The following is a 15,197-nucleotide window of genomic DNA, read 5'->3' on the forward strand; positions in this document are numbered from 1 at the left end:
TCTCGCATCTTCTCTCTTCTTCTCTTCTCTCTCTCTCGTCTGACGCCTCTCGTCTCTCTGCTCGTTGTCTCTCTTCTCTCTCTCGCCCTCTCTCTCTCTCTCTTTCTCTTCTTCTCACTCTCTCTCTCTCGCCCTCTCTCTCTCGTCGCCTCTCTCTCTTCCCTCTCTCTCCTTTCTTCTCTCTCTCTCTCTCTCACCTCTCTCTCTTCGCGCCTCTCTCTCTCCTCCCTCCCCTCTCTCTCTCTCCTCCTCTCTTTCTCTCTCTCTTCTTCTCTCTCTCTTCTGCCCTCTCTCTCTCTCTCGCCTCTCTCTCTCTCTCTCTAAGCTAAATATAATACAATTATACACAGTGTACAAAACATTAAGACACCTTTCTCAGTATTGAGTTGCACCCACTCTTATCTAATCAAGTTATATTAGTGTTTTATTTTTCATACATTTTTAAACAAATGTTAGAATTTGTTCTTCCCACTTTGACATTATGGTGTTTTGTGGTAGATCATTGACAAATTGACAATTAAACCATTTGAATCCCACTGTAATACAAAAATGCGGAAAAAGAAAAGGGTGCTAATAGTTTGAAGGCACTGAGTATACCAAATATTAGGAACCCTTCCTAATATTGAGTTGAACAACCCTTCTGCCCTCAGAACAGCGCAATTAGTTTTGGCATCGACTCAAAGTGTCGAAAGCGTTCCACAGGGATGCTGGCCCATGTTGACTCCAATGCTTCACACAGTTGTGTCAAGTTGGCTGGATGTCCTTTGGGTAGTGGACCATTCTTGATACACACGGGAAACTGTTGAGCATGAAAAACCCAGGAACGTTTTCCATTCCTTGACAACAATCGGTGTGCCTGAAACCTACCACCATACCGTTGGTATGGTAATTAAATTTTTGTCTTGCCTATTCACCCTCGTGAATGGCACACTTACACAAACCATGTCTCAATTGTCTCAAGACTTAAAAATCCTTCTTTAACCTGTCTCCGCCCTTCATCTACACTAGTTGAAGTGGATTTAACAAGTGACATCAATAAGGAATCATAGCTTTTACCTGGTTTCAACATGGTCAGTCTATGTCATGGAAGAGCAGGTTGTTCTTAATGTTTTGTTCACTCAGTGTTATGATGAATCAATAAGAAATGATGTCAACGTTTCATCACAGTTGGATACAAAGATGTGTCAACTCTCAATGGCAATACAATGCGGATCATAGAGGATACAATGCGGATCATAAAGAAATGGGAATCAATGCAGGATCCAAGGGAGGATACAATGCGGATCATAGAGGTTAAATGCGGATCATAGAGGATACAATGCGGATCATAGGAGGTTATACAATGCGGATCATAGAGGATACAATGCGGATCATAAAGGATCAATGCGGATCATAGAGGATACAATGGCGGATCATAGAGGTTACAATGCGGATCATAGAGGATACAATGCGGATCATAAAGGATACAAGATGCGGATCATAAAGGATACAATGCGGATCATAGAGGATACAATGCGGATCATAGAGGATACAATGCGGATCATAGGGATACATGCGGATCATAAAGGACCAATGCGGATCATAGAGGATACAATGCGGATCATAAGAGGATACAATGCGGATCATAAGGATACATGCGGATCATAAGAGGATACAATGCGGATCAATAGAGGTTACAATGCGGATCATAGAGGATACAATGCGGATCATAAAGGATACAATGCGGATCATAGAGGGATACAATGCGGATCATAGAGGATACAATGCGGATCATACGAGGATACAATGCGGATCATAGAGGATACAATGGCGGATCATAAAGGATACAATGCGGATCATAGGAGGATACAATGCGGATCATAGAGGATACAATGCGCGAATCATAAAGGATACAATGCGGATCATAAAGGATACATGCGGATCATACAGATAAGGAATAGCATAGCGGATCAATAGAGGTTTACAATGCGGATCATAGAGGATAGCGGGATCATAAGGATAACATGCCAGATCATAAAAAAGGGAAAATACCAATGCGGATCATAGAGGGATAACAATCCGGATCATAGAGGATACAATGCGGGGGGTGCTTTGGTGGTGGTAAAGTGGGAGATTTGTACAGGGTAAAAGGGATCTTGAAGAAGGAAGGCTATCACTCCATTTTGCAACGCCATTACATACCCTGTGGGCGGCGCTTAATTGGAGCCAATTTCCTCCTACAACAGGACAATGACCCAAAGCACAGCTCCAAACTATGCAAGAACTATTTAGGGAAGAAGCAGTCAGCTGGTACTCTGTCTATAATGGAGTGGCCAGCACAGTCACCGGATCTCAACCCTATTGAGCTGTTGTGGGAGCAGCTTGACCGTATGGTACGTAAGAAGTGCCCATCAAGCCAATCCAACTTGTGGGAGGTGCTTCAGGAGGCATGGAGTGAAACCTTTCAGATTACCTCAACAAATTGACAACTAGAATGCCAAAGGTCTGCAGGGCTGTAATTTCTGCAAATGAAGGATTCTTTGACAAAAGCAAAGTTTGAAGGACACAATAATAATTTCTATTAAAAATCATTATTTATAACCTTGTCAATGTCTTGACTATATTTCCTATTCATTTTGCAACTCATTTCATGAATGTTTTCATGGAAAACAAGGACATTTCTTAGTGACCCCAAACTTTTGAACGGTAGTGTATGTATAAAGTTGCATGAACACATATGGAAACTTATTTCTATTGTGTTCTTTTCATGAACATGGACTGCAAGCATTCAGCATCATCAAAGATCCATACAGTTACATTCATCATCACATTTCCCATTTTGAAATGACAAACCACTGGTAATATGTGAACTCTCAACTCTTCTCTATATTGGACATTACAGCAATAAGGGCCAAAAAAGGTCCGTTCAAACAGTATAGAACAGTATTATATTATGGAATAGCATAATAGCATAGATGCTTTCTCCAGTTTTGGCACTTTATGTTTCAATAACGTAAAGTAGAAGCAGCCTTAAGGCATTGTTGTTATAGAGGCTAGATCCATTTCTGTATCCATGGATACAAGGGCAATCATGATTTGATTTGTTTTCAACAGTATCTTTTGCATGAGACAGGATTACTGAACAGTAGAACAGCAAATGTCTGACTCTTTGGCCAAGTATGAAATGTATGGTTGGTATCTGAAGGCCAAGAGAGACATCTTTAAAACACTGTCCAAGACGTATCTCAATACATTTTCTTAGTTTCAAGGTATTTTCTGCAGACTTCTCCACAGGGGGAAAAAACATGTGTTCATGACTTCTTGATGGACACTGGTTGGACTTTCCTACAAAGATAGGGAGAGAAACAAAAATAAAAACACTGCCTTACTGAGTAACTATTTACGGATATAATGTGTCCAGGTGTGGAGAGGAGAGGAGAGGAGAGGAGAGGAGAGGAGAGGAGAGGAGAGGAGAGGAGAGGTCATAACTCCATCTTCATTGAGAGGGATCCAGACTGAGTTAGAGAAATGTTACCAGCCTGCAGTAACAACTGTAAATCCATATGCTTCTTAACAAGTATAACAGAACAAATGCAAGACTTGCTTAGGAGTGGAGGAGGTTAGGGAAGCAATGTTAGGATCACTTGAGCTTGATAAAAATGTGATGTGTAAACCCCATTCACTCCTGTGGATGAGATGACAAAACGTATCAGAATGATTGTAATGCATGTAGAGTTTTGGTAACTCACAATGCCAAATAGGAAAACTGTATATACACACATCTATTGTCCCTGAGCAGGTCCTGGATATCAATTTTTGTTCAATAAAAGTTGAATAGAGACTGAAAAGAGACACTGTGATAGGTTGTGAAAAAACTCCCAATACCAACTTTTCTGTATGTAGCCTATAAATAGCCTATTCAATGAATGACAACCACTTCATTTGAAATAAATGGAATAAAATGTTGTTCAAGGTCATTGGGACTTCATATTTTCTGCGTCTGTCTTTCTGTCTGTCTGTCTGTCTGTCTGTCTGTCTGTCTGTCTGTCTGTCTGTCTGTCTGTCTGTCTGTCTGTCTGTCTGTCTGTCTGTCTGTCTGTCTGTCTGTCTGTCTGTCTGTCTGTCTGTCTGTCTGTCTGTCTGTCTGTCTGTCTGTCTGTCTGTCTGTCTGTCTGTCTGTCTGTCTGTCTGTCTGTCTGTCTGTCTGTCTGTCTGTCTGTCTTTTCTGTCTGTCTGTGTTTGTCTGTCTGTTTGTCTGTCTGTCTGTTGCTGTCTGTCTGTCTGTTGTCTGTCTGTCTGTCCATCAACATATAATCACCATAATACCACTGTTTCTTCACTTAAACAACTGTATAACTCTCAGGCTGATGCCAAGTTCACCAAACACATGGGGCATGGGGCAGGTGAAATATCAAAACCCTGTTTAAGTCACAAATGGCACCCAACTCCCTCTATAGTGCATTACTTTTAACAGGGCCCACAGGGCCCATAGGGATCTGGTCCAAAGTAGTGCACTATATAGGAAATATGGTGCCATCTGGGACACACCTCAAGACTCAAATAGTCAATGTTCTTCATCACCTTTCACTTCTTCTTTAGGGAACTATAGTTAACAATTGCTGAGGTCATTGATTGTTAAATAAAAAATGTCACATCAAATGACACAAATGACACAAGGAGAGCAGAAGATAAACAATGTCTTCAAACAGAAGATGGCAAACATTTGGTTGAGTTGTCAACTAATGTGAATTCAACATGAAATACACAAATAAATCACCATGTCAATGGATTTAGGTTAAAAGTTGGGTGAAAAAAAAACGAAATTGATGACTTTTTATTAATCCAATTCCGTTTCCCGCATTGATTCCACATCATCACATAGATTTTGGGGGTTGAAATGACAACATTGATTCAARCAGTTTTTGCCCAGAGGGCTGTCTGTCTGTTAGTCTGTCTGTCTCACTGTCTCTCCTTGTGAAAGTATCACACAACAACATCATCTCAAATGAACCACAGAGACATATAAAACGTTTAGCTGGAGGTATAGCCCCCTTTATGCATCTCTTGACACGGGTATGGAGACAGGGGTAATTGGGTAGAGCCCTCTTGGCGTCACAGTTTTAGGCATATGTCAATTGAGGTGGAGATCCAGTCGAATTAGCTACACACTCCCACAGCATTGTCTGCTCCTCTCTAGATTAATCACGGTTCATGTTTTCTTGGGCCTCCGTGACGAAACGCACAGATATAAAAGCGCACCTGGTGACGTTGAGTTGCCAAAGGCGAACAGGCAAGAGGAAGGATTTGGTCTACCTACAGAGCGAAGGGGACAAGACGAACTACATGAAAATGATTTCAAATATCCCATTTTTCTGTTTAACTGCGCTTGTACTTCTGAACTTGGTAGGAGCCAACCCCATGTCAAACCTACAGGTAAACTGGAGCGTCATGCGCCAAACTCTCTTGATCATTGCTATTTTTCTGTTCTTCTTATTCCACCAATTCATATATGTATGTATGTATGTATATATATATATATATTATTGTAATTGATGGAAGACTGTTTCAAGTGGCTTGAAGTGACATTGAGGTTAATAATTCCATGGTTTCTCTCCGTTAGAGCTTGAAACAGCTTCTGGAGGAGGAGAGTCGTGTACCATATTACGCGTCGGAGGAGATGGGGGTGGATGGGAAAGACTTGAATACAGAGAACATCGCGGAAGAGGTGCCTCCTTGGGACTCCGAAGACGCAAGGAATTCTGCGCTGACGGGAAAGGAGGACGTAATTGCGCGTCTTCTCAATGACATTATGACGACCCCCAAGCGCTCGTGGAGCCGGTTCAAGAAGGGTGGACTGAGAAGCTGCTTCGGCGTCAGGCTAGAGCGAATTGGGTCATTCAGTGGGCTTGGATGCTAAAGGACAGGTATGGTTATCCTCTGCGTTAATCCAACCGAATGGGATTATCCATTCAAGCTGTAGCTACAGTATGTTGGAGTTGAATTTATATTATAATGTGTTTATTTGAACTATCAAATAAATGCAATATTGTTTCTCAAGACCAGCTCTATGTTTTGTGTTGTTTCTGCAGGGTTTGGGCTGTTGATCAGAGCACAAGAAACGACCCTTACTTGAACTCTTCAACAAGGATGAACCTCTTCACCTCAGAAAGTCTCGACTGAGAGTTTACAATGGCGTTTGTGATGAGATGTATTTAAATGTGTGGTTCGCATTTGGAATATTTAAATGGTTATTATTTTAGAACTGTATACTGATGAATTTTCATTTTTGTCTCTTGCTATAATATACTATTGTTGTATGTATTTATCTATTTATTTTCTTGTAAGAAAAAGAACGTGCAGACTTGCGATAGATTGTGGCCTAATGCGTTGAAATAAATATTTTGCATAATAAATTACTTTGTTGTGAGTTTTATTGTCTCCGGTTTTTTTTTACAATCATGGTCTGGCATACCGAGACTTACGCTCTCCTCACTCAAGCAAGTGAAGCATCTGTTTCTGACTTGCCAATATCATCATCATAACACCCAACASCGATCAGTAGCCTATCGCAACTTCCTTCTCACCTCTCCATCCTCCACCTGACCAATTCTTAATCTCCCATCCTCCTCCTTCTCTCACCCCCAAAGACAAACTATAAAGATGACACCTCAACAGCTACCATCAACTCTACAGAAAATAAGCCTATCCAGTCCAAATAATGGTCCAAACAAAATATTATCTTAAAAGGCAGTCGGTCCGGGCGTCGCACACAACCCTGCTCCCTTATCACTGTCAAGGCGACGGAATGTCAAGCTGAATTATGTCATAACATGCAGTCCTTGATAAGTAAGCTACTGTCTGAGGCAAGGGGTCTACATAAAAAGAGCCCCTAGTCATCCCGTCATTAAAACACTGAACGGGATATCTGAAACACCTCAAAAAGACCACAGGGGATTGTTATCGGAATGGCAAAARTGCATATTTTCTTTGGATATATCGTATTAATAATGACGCACAGTGTGAGCTGGGAAAATCTATATGCCAGTAGGAATGTTCAAGAGTTGGAAAATATCAAGGTAGGACATACAGTTACAAGCAGTACAAAAACATAAAAAAAGGCAATCAAGTTCATTTAAGTTCTTAGAATTGTGTAATTTCTGCAGACAAAGTGTAACTGGTGACATCAGCATACATTATATGCGCACAGGCCTACATTCTATATTAAATCACCTTTCAAAGTAATACGTTATGACTACGTGACATTAATACGCGCCATTTGTTCACTTATAGGACCTGATCCAGCGGCTCGAGGACAAGTTGACGGTTAACGAGGAAAATGACGTTTATCCGTCAGAGTCTGAGGACGTGGACGCAGCCGATATGGWGGATATTGAGAACTCGCCCGCGGCGATCCGGGGGCAGAAGGAGAGAATGGTAATCAACGCAGCCAAAATAATTGCCCCCGAAAGCCCTGTGGTGTCACGTCTGAAAGATCTAATCGGTTTGAGGAGGACGGCCAAATCGTTCAACAGCTGTTTCGGTAACCGGATTGAGAGAATCGGCTCGTGGAGCGGACTGGGGTGCAATAACGTCAAGACTGGTATATTTGAAGGCAATTATTTGAGTGGAATGCCTTTAAAAACGTACAAATAAGCACAAGAATGTAGTATCATGTCAATTTGTGTGCAAAATGTCCATACTTTGGGGCTAAAAGGTATGCGTAAAATGTATTGGCTTTACGCACGAATTGATTTTACGCATAGCTCTGTCTATTGTAAGACATAACATAAAGGTTGTTGCAAGATCACACACACATCGATATTAACTCCATTACATTATTATGATCAAGAAAGGGCTGTATATTCATTATTCATTGATATCATTTTGGGCTATGACTTGAACTTCTGCATGGTGACGTTTGACAACAATATAACCACAAAAATATGAAATTAATCAGTTGATTATTATARGATTTTAATTTGTATTTGCAGGTAACAAGAAGATAATATCAGGGAACTGAAGAACATTGTAGGCCTACCCATTCATGGACGTAAAAAAAACTGCGTCATGTCTYACCTCCGTGGAACTCTCCCTGGCATTCTGGAGAATGCATTTTTTCCCCTTCAAACAATAGTCCTAAACTGAGAAATGTGTATTTCACAAACGAATTTATACTAAATAATTTCGATATTAAAACATGCTAAATTACATCTCTTAATTTCTGTGTTGGTTGGTTTCTAGAKTGTCAGTGACAATTGGACATGCATATTGTATTTCTACCACGAAAAGGACAATTTTATTGCTAATCGCACTCTCCAGAAATGCCTAARACAACGCATTTGTTATGTGTTGGACGCCTGTACAGTATTGTTCACTTGTGTGTATCAAATCGATGTATATGTTTGATCATGTTGTGAGATGGCATTATTTGTAATAAATTATTAGATGTGGAACTTTTCTTTATGATCAATTATCCAATTCTATATTTCTTATGAATTAAACACATTATAGCCTTCCATAGTTGGTCACATTAGTGGTCACACAGAGAGAAAGATAATGAGATCAATTCAAGTCATACCTTCTAATGAACTACTTACTGCAATACAAGGAATAGTTTATCCTCTCAACCAGCGCTGCAATGAAAGCACATGAGGTCCAAATAATCGGAGGATTATTATGATAAAACGATTTATCAACAATATGTCGCATTCTTGTAGACAAGTAGTATGACACAGTTAACGAATTTGMTCTCATTATAAGCCCAACTATTGCTGTTGGACCAGTAAATTGGAAAGTCTCCCATTGTTTATTGTAAAAAGTAAAGTTACTGACACTACAAAAGTAAATGCAAGTTCAGATACAAGAATGTGACAGATGCAGTAGCCTATTATTCCACATCGATATGACACCATTTAATAACGCAACAAAAGTCCAACTTCAAAATCTATATGGCAGGTCTMTAGAGAGAGCATCTGCCCAGGGCCCAGGGTCCAGCACACACCACACCTTAGACACACACATGAGCGAAATGATGTCTAAATTATTAAAATATATTAAAATGCACATGCGATAGGGACCAGATGTTGGAGCAGCCTTAAGCGCAGTAATTAGCAGGAGGCAGCAGGATCAGGTGCAAAATAGTGTCCAGTTTATTATCAGTGAAAGGTGGTTRCAGGTGAATGGAGAAATCCAATTAATATTTAAATAATCTACAAAAGGTATTTACAAAATAAACACTCAAAATACAGGTTTGAATACAAATCAAAAACCTAAGCCTCAATCAGGCCTATCCTGCCAAACRAACTATAGCAGATTGGATTATAGAGGCTAGGGACAGCCTCCCCACACAGCTCACATAGCAGAGCTTGAACATAACTGAAACCATCAGGTGAAACAGCTATAGCTTTACACCCATGGCCCCTTCCTATGGCCCATACCATTAACCATGGAGCTCTTTACCCAAATATGGATTTAAATCATGTAAGAGGCATTTTCATCATACCCACATTTACATATTCTGTCTAAATAAGCATCTTAAACATTCCTGGCTTATCATCAAAACAGGAATACTTTCAATTAATGAATACATATTTAATAATGATAGTTCTGCAGGTCAACAAGCAGCAGCAAAACGTATTACTTATGGAGCCGAGCACCCGCCCGTGCTCCCATTAAGCACATACATGACAGACAAGACATGGAGCTCCCAGACTTGTGAACTTCAAACACAGGATGCATTACAATAAGGAAATAAACACCTTCTTTCTTGTCAGTGTAGCAAGTGTTCATGTGCACCTGAACATCGCATCCACTTGGAGGATTGCAAAAGGATAAATTACTGCATTTAAATATGAAACTGAAATGTGCAACAATGCAACTTGACCAAATATTTCCTAGACACATAATTAACCTTGCTCACAGTAAATACTCATGACACTGGCAAAAGAAGAAAAGAACAACAGTATATACTACCGGTCAAAAGTTTTAGAACACCTACTCGTTCAAGGGTTTTTCTTTATTTGTACTATTTTCTACATTGTAGAATAATAGTGAAAACATCAACACTATGAAATAACACATATGGAATAATGTAGTAACCAAAATAAGTGTTAAACAAATCAAAATATATTTTATATTTGAGATTCTTCAAATAGCCACCCTTTGCCCTGATGACAGCTTTGCACACTCTTGGCATTCTCTCAACCAGCTTCACCTGGAATGCTTTTCCAACAGTCTTGAAGGAGTTCCCACATATGCTGAGCACTTGTTGGCTGCTTGTTCTTCATTCTGCGGTCAGACTCATCCCAAACCATCTCAATTTGGTTGAGGTCGGGGGATTGTGGAGACAAGGTCATCTGATYCAGCACTCCATCAATCTCCTTCTTGACCAAATAGACCCTACACAGCCTGGAGGTGTGTTGGGTCATTGTCCTGGTGAAAAACAAATGATAGTCCCACTAAGCCCAAACCAGATGGGATGGCGTATCGCTGCAGAATACTGTGGTAGCCATGCTGGTTAAGTGTGCCTTGAATTCTAAATACATCACAGACAGTGTCACCAGCAAAGCACCCCCACACCATAACACCTCCTCCTCCATGCTTTACGGTGGGAAATATACATGCAGAGATCATCCGTTCACCCACGCCGCGWCTCACAAAGACACGGCGGTTGGAACCAAAAATCTCAAATTTGGACTCCAGACAAAAGGACACATTTCCACCAGTCCATTGCTTGTGTTTCTTGGCCCAAACAAGTCTCTTCTTCTTATTGGTGTCCTTTAGTAGTGGTTTCTTTGCAGCAATTCGACCATGAAGGCCTGATTCATGCAGTCTCCTCTGAACAGTTGATGTTGAGATGTGTCTGTTACTTGAACTCTGTGAAGCATTTATTTGGGCTGCAATTTCTGAGGCTGGTAACTCTAATGAACTTATCTTCTGCAGAAAAGGTAACTGGGCCTTCCATTCCTGTGGCGGTCCTCATGAGAGCCAGTTTCATCATAGCGCTTGATGGTTTTTGTAACTGCATTTGAAGAAACTTTCAAAGTTATTGAAGTGTTCCGAATTGACTGACCTTGATGCCTTAAAGTAAAGATGGACTMTTGTTTCGCTTTGCTTATTTGAGCTCTTCTTGCCATAATATAGACTTGGTCTTTTACCAAATAGGGCTATCTTCTGTATACCCCCCAACCTTGTCACAACACAACTGWTTGGCTCAAAGGCATTAAGAAGGAAAAACATTCGACAAATTAACTTTTAACAAGGCACATCTGTTAATTGTAATGCATTSCAGGTGACTACCTCATGAAGCTGGTTGAGAGAATGCCAAGAGTGTGCAAAGCTATCATCAAGGTAAAGGGTGGCTACTTTGAAGAATCTCACATATATTTTGATTTGTTTAACACTTTTTTGGTTACTACATGATTCCATATGTGTTATTTCATAGGGTTGATGTCTTCACTATTATTCTACAATGTAGAAAATAGTAAAAATAATGAAAAACCCTTGAATGAGTAGGTTTTCTAAAACCTTTGACCGGCAATGTATATATTTAGGAGAAATGAATTACTAGATATATGAGGAAACATGAATGCACTAAACAATTTACAAGGGTAATTCAATAAAGTGTGTTTCTGACAAGAGCTTCTGTGTCCGCTTCATCCCAGCACACATTAACTAAGTGCACAGAGGGAACACTTGACATGCACTAATTGAAAGATTTTCTTCTTTGTCTAATGTACTGTATGMATACTGAAYTATTTTTGCAGTGCCTAATCTAAGGTGAGTGGTATTTATACTTTATAAATACTTGCTAAATGGTTTGACTGACCAGTGTAATTTCTCACAAAAATATGGGCATGCTATTGGTAGACATTCCTGCAGTACCTGGTAAAAGAACAAGCACAGAACACAGGATGTTTAAGGAAGTATATTTACATGTGTGAATAACTAGCTTACAAACATTTACAAATGTGGGAATAATGATTAATAAATGGTGAGCAAACGGTTTGTAAATGTCTTATATTAAGTTTGTTATGGACCCTTAAAATAAAGTGTTACTGCACAGACTGAGACACACACTGACAGTTTATTGATATTTTGGCTCTATATTATATATGTAACAGTAATTAGGGGGGACATGTATGACAGCCAGGCACTTATATTTGCAATATAAGTAGTTAGGCTTTCATAAGGTATTATGAGCCAATGGTCATCTATTTGGCATTTATTCAGTAATCTTTATTTTGTATRTAAGAAATGTGTTTATTCATTCACAACTAGGATGTTGCTCGCCCAGCACAGGCAGTGTGGTCCCCTGGTCTTCTGGTGCCAGTGCTGTGGGAAAGGWTGCTAGGCTTAGCAGAGACAGCTCAGAGGTGAGTACAGTGGAGGTAGGAAGAAAACAAAGAGACACAGATGCACTGCCAGTTCCTTAATATGTTGTCTCTATAGTGTATGTAATAGCAATTAACACTTAGGAGTCACAGACAGACAGACAGACAGGCAACAGAGGAGCACAATGAGAAGCAAAGACAGAGACAGAGTGGCAGACAGACAGAGACAGGGCACAGCAGAGAAGATGCAGAGACAGACAGCACAACAGGGAGGCAACAGAGACACAGTTATAGTGGTGAGTTGTAGTGGTGCTTTTACATGTTCTATTTGTCTTAAAACATGAGCTGGTTAAAAAAGGATAACTATGTTTCACCGGTCACTGGTACAGTAAAAGTTGAGAAAAGCTGTACTATAGTTGCCTATGTTATGTGTCAGTAGCGTTACTGCCTGTGTGGGCGCATGCAGTTATACGGGCAGATGTGGCTGAAATGCCAGGGCTGAATTTTTGTCCCAGTCCACCCCTGGGTATATCTCATTAAACTCACTTTTATGCATATGGTTTACCTAAAACCCATATAGGCTTTTGACATATAGTCATTGAATCATTGCGATTTACTAAGAACTTCACAATGACTTAATCATGAATAATCGCCACATWTAGTAACAATAAACAAGGCGCGAGGTCTGTCCTCAATGCTAGAAAGCGGCACACTGTTGGCAAAGCCRGTGTTAAGCCTATGACTTCCTGTAGGCCTACTCCAAGTCAACAATCTCTTACAATATGTTCGCCAATTTATGAACGTGTGTTTCTAAAGAAAGGATTGAACTGACTAGGCCTATGTCATGGGTATGCCCCATTATCTAGGAAGACAACGCTTTAAAAGGAGTTGCTTCCGACAGCTACTGTTATCACAATCAGGTGTTGGCATGCAACTCCAATTCCTCGCATAACTGTGCGTGTCAGACTAGATATAAAAGACCATGCGGTAGGTGTGTAGAAACAACGACAACTACGAAGAAAATAAACAAGCTTCACACATCACTTCACCTTCACTGAAGAAGAAAGAGAATAATGCAGCTCTCCAACATTCCTCTTTTTGGCCTTATCCTGTTCTTAAATCTGCCGCTGCTCAGCGCATATCCTGTCTACAATGGGTTACTGACCAATGATGACATGGATGTCTTAAAGGTGAGTCCCTTTTAGGCTATAGGCCTATAGGCAAATTTTTACGCCTTTGAGAGATATTGTTGCGGATAGATCATGTAGTTTATATTTCCTATACGTTAAAGTCCAAGGATAGATACCATTGAAACCGTTTGTTGAAACTTGCTTTTGGCATTTTAGGTACTTCTCCATCGACTTGAAGAGTCCATTCCTGAGCGGAGCGAGGTTGAGCGGGTCYCCACAGAAAAGTTGGACGACATGACTCTCGAAGCCATCGCAATGGTTGCAGAGGATGAGAGTGAGCAACAACAAAACCGACTCGACAAATCCGCAATAAGAGAGTTCCTCTCGGCTCGGGACCTGAAAACTGTCCGAAACGACTCAACATCGAAGAGATACTCGGGCTGCTTCGGGCGAAGGCTAGACCGAATCGGCTCAATGAGCTCTCTTGGATGCAACACGGTTGGCAAATACAGTGGGTATAGTTAAGGTTAATATCATAGACTACTGTGCATCAGACGAAATCTCTTAATCAAATAGGGTCCAAGTAGTCGACTCCAAAACCGCGTGGTTAATTTGACTAATATCCATTGTGAGAGTTATGTTGAGAGACAAAATTGTTGGCTAATTTCTTGTTTCTCTATTTTCAGATCCAAAGAGAAGATGAAGTCTTACACATTACCTGGAACAGCAAAGGAAATACTTACCAAGGGGTATTCTTATTTATAGTCTGTAGGCTACCTATTTATTTTCAATTTATTACATTTTGTTTATTGCCAATGTATTTATTTGAACCAATGCAAGATGTTTCTTTATATGGTGTCATTGGTGTACAATAAATGTTTACAATTGCTCATGAAATGTTTTGTCTGATTACTTTCTATACTATCCATTAGGAAAAATGTGTTATTCAAAATGACAGAATGCCTAAGTCATAGGTTCAGGCTGAATAATCAATGAGGAAAATAATAAGATGTGAAGTTTGCCTAAACATCTTGGGATCCTATTCATAGGCCTATCATAAGCCAAACTGAGTCAGGTGATTATCAATTYGGATGACCTGCCCATAGCCCACTAACTCACAAGAGACCTAGCAGGGTGACCCTCACAGAACAATAAAAACACACAGAACAATACATTACGGGAGATACAAATAAAAACGACTTGTGTCACATGAGTTGACGCTGGAGAGACAAAGCAGGTACGGGAAGTAAAACATTTAATAAATAACGGACATGGAACGAGACAGGAACAGCGTCAGCAAACAGGTAACACAAACAAAAGACAATCAATGCAGAAGCGGGAACAGAGCTGGGGAACTGACAAATATAGGGGAGGTAATAACAGGTGATGAGTGAGCCCAGGTGAGTCCAATATCGCTGATGCGCGTGACGAGGCAAGGCAGGTGTGCGTAATGGATGGAAGGAGTGCGTGATGCAGGGCAGCCTGGCGCCCTCAAGCGCCGGGGGGGAGGGGAGGGGAGGGGAGGGGAGCGGCAGCAGAAGTGACAACTTGGTTCTAAGTAAAATCACAAGGAATAAACCTCAAATTCGAGGTTTGCTTCAACACCGTCTTCAGCACTGCTATTGTTATTTCAGCACCATGGAGAGAGAACGCTCGGGAAATAGTCTTCGGCTACCCCTCTGACTCATCCAGACGTATTTTTGACGTGTAACTTTATACTTTGGTTCAATAGTTCCATGATTTCACAACGTTGACA

At 40.5% G+C, this 15,197-nt stretch overlaps 3 protein-coding genes across 3 annotated transcripts; all 3 read left to right on the forward strand.

Annotated features, from left to right (window-relative positions):
• Positions 1–5,193: 5,193 nt before the first annotated feature.
• Positions 5,194–6,156, forward strand: LOC112068455 (C-type natriuretic peptide 3-like). The gene is made up of 3 exons (XM_024135614.2): positions 5,194–5,412; positions 5,600–5,903; positions 6,069–6,156. The coding sequence occupies exons 1-2, from the start codon at positions 5,323–5,325 to the stop codon at positions 5,894–5,896; spliced, it is 387 nt and encodes a 128-aa protein (XP_023991382.1). The 5' UTR covers positions 5,194–5,322; the 3' UTR covers positions 5,897–5,903; positions 6,069–6,156.
• Positions 6,157–6,842: 686 nt separating this feature from the next.
• On the forward strand, positions 6,843–8,438 carry LOC112068456 (ventricular natriuretic peptide-like). Its single transcript, XM_024135615.2, has 3 exons — positions 6,843–7,055; positions 7,270–7,579; positions 7,971–8,438. Exons 1-3 carry the CDS (start codon positions 6,945–6,947, stop codon positions 7,997–7,999), a joined length of 450 nt encoding a protein of 149 aa, XP_023991383.1. The 5' UTR covers positions 6,843–6,944; the 3' UTR covers positions 8,000–8,438.
• A 4,887-nt stretch (positions 8,439–13,325) lies between these two features.
• On the forward strand, positions 13,326–14,338 carry LOC112068457 (brain natriuretic peptide-like). The gene is made up of 3 exons (XM_024135616.2): positions 13,326–13,501; positions 13,658–13,952; positions 14,128–14,338. Exons 1-3 carry the CDS (start codon positions 13,385–13,387, stop codon positions 14,142–14,144), a joined length of 429 nt encoding a protein of 142 aa, XP_023991384.1. The 5' UTR covers positions 13,326–13,384; the 3' UTR covers positions 14,145–14,338.
• The last annotated feature ends 859 nt before the right edge of the window (positions 14,339–15,197 follow it).

This window comes from Salvelinus sp. IW2-2015, unplaced genomic scaffold (genome assembly GCF_002910315.2).
Source record: "Salvelinus sp. IW2-2015 unplaced genomic scaffold, ASM291031v2 Un_scaffold516, whole genome shotgun sequence".
Lineage (NCBI taxonomy): Eukaryota > Metazoa > Chordata > Actinopteri > Salmoniformes > Salmonidae > Salvelinus > Salvelinus sp. IW2-2015.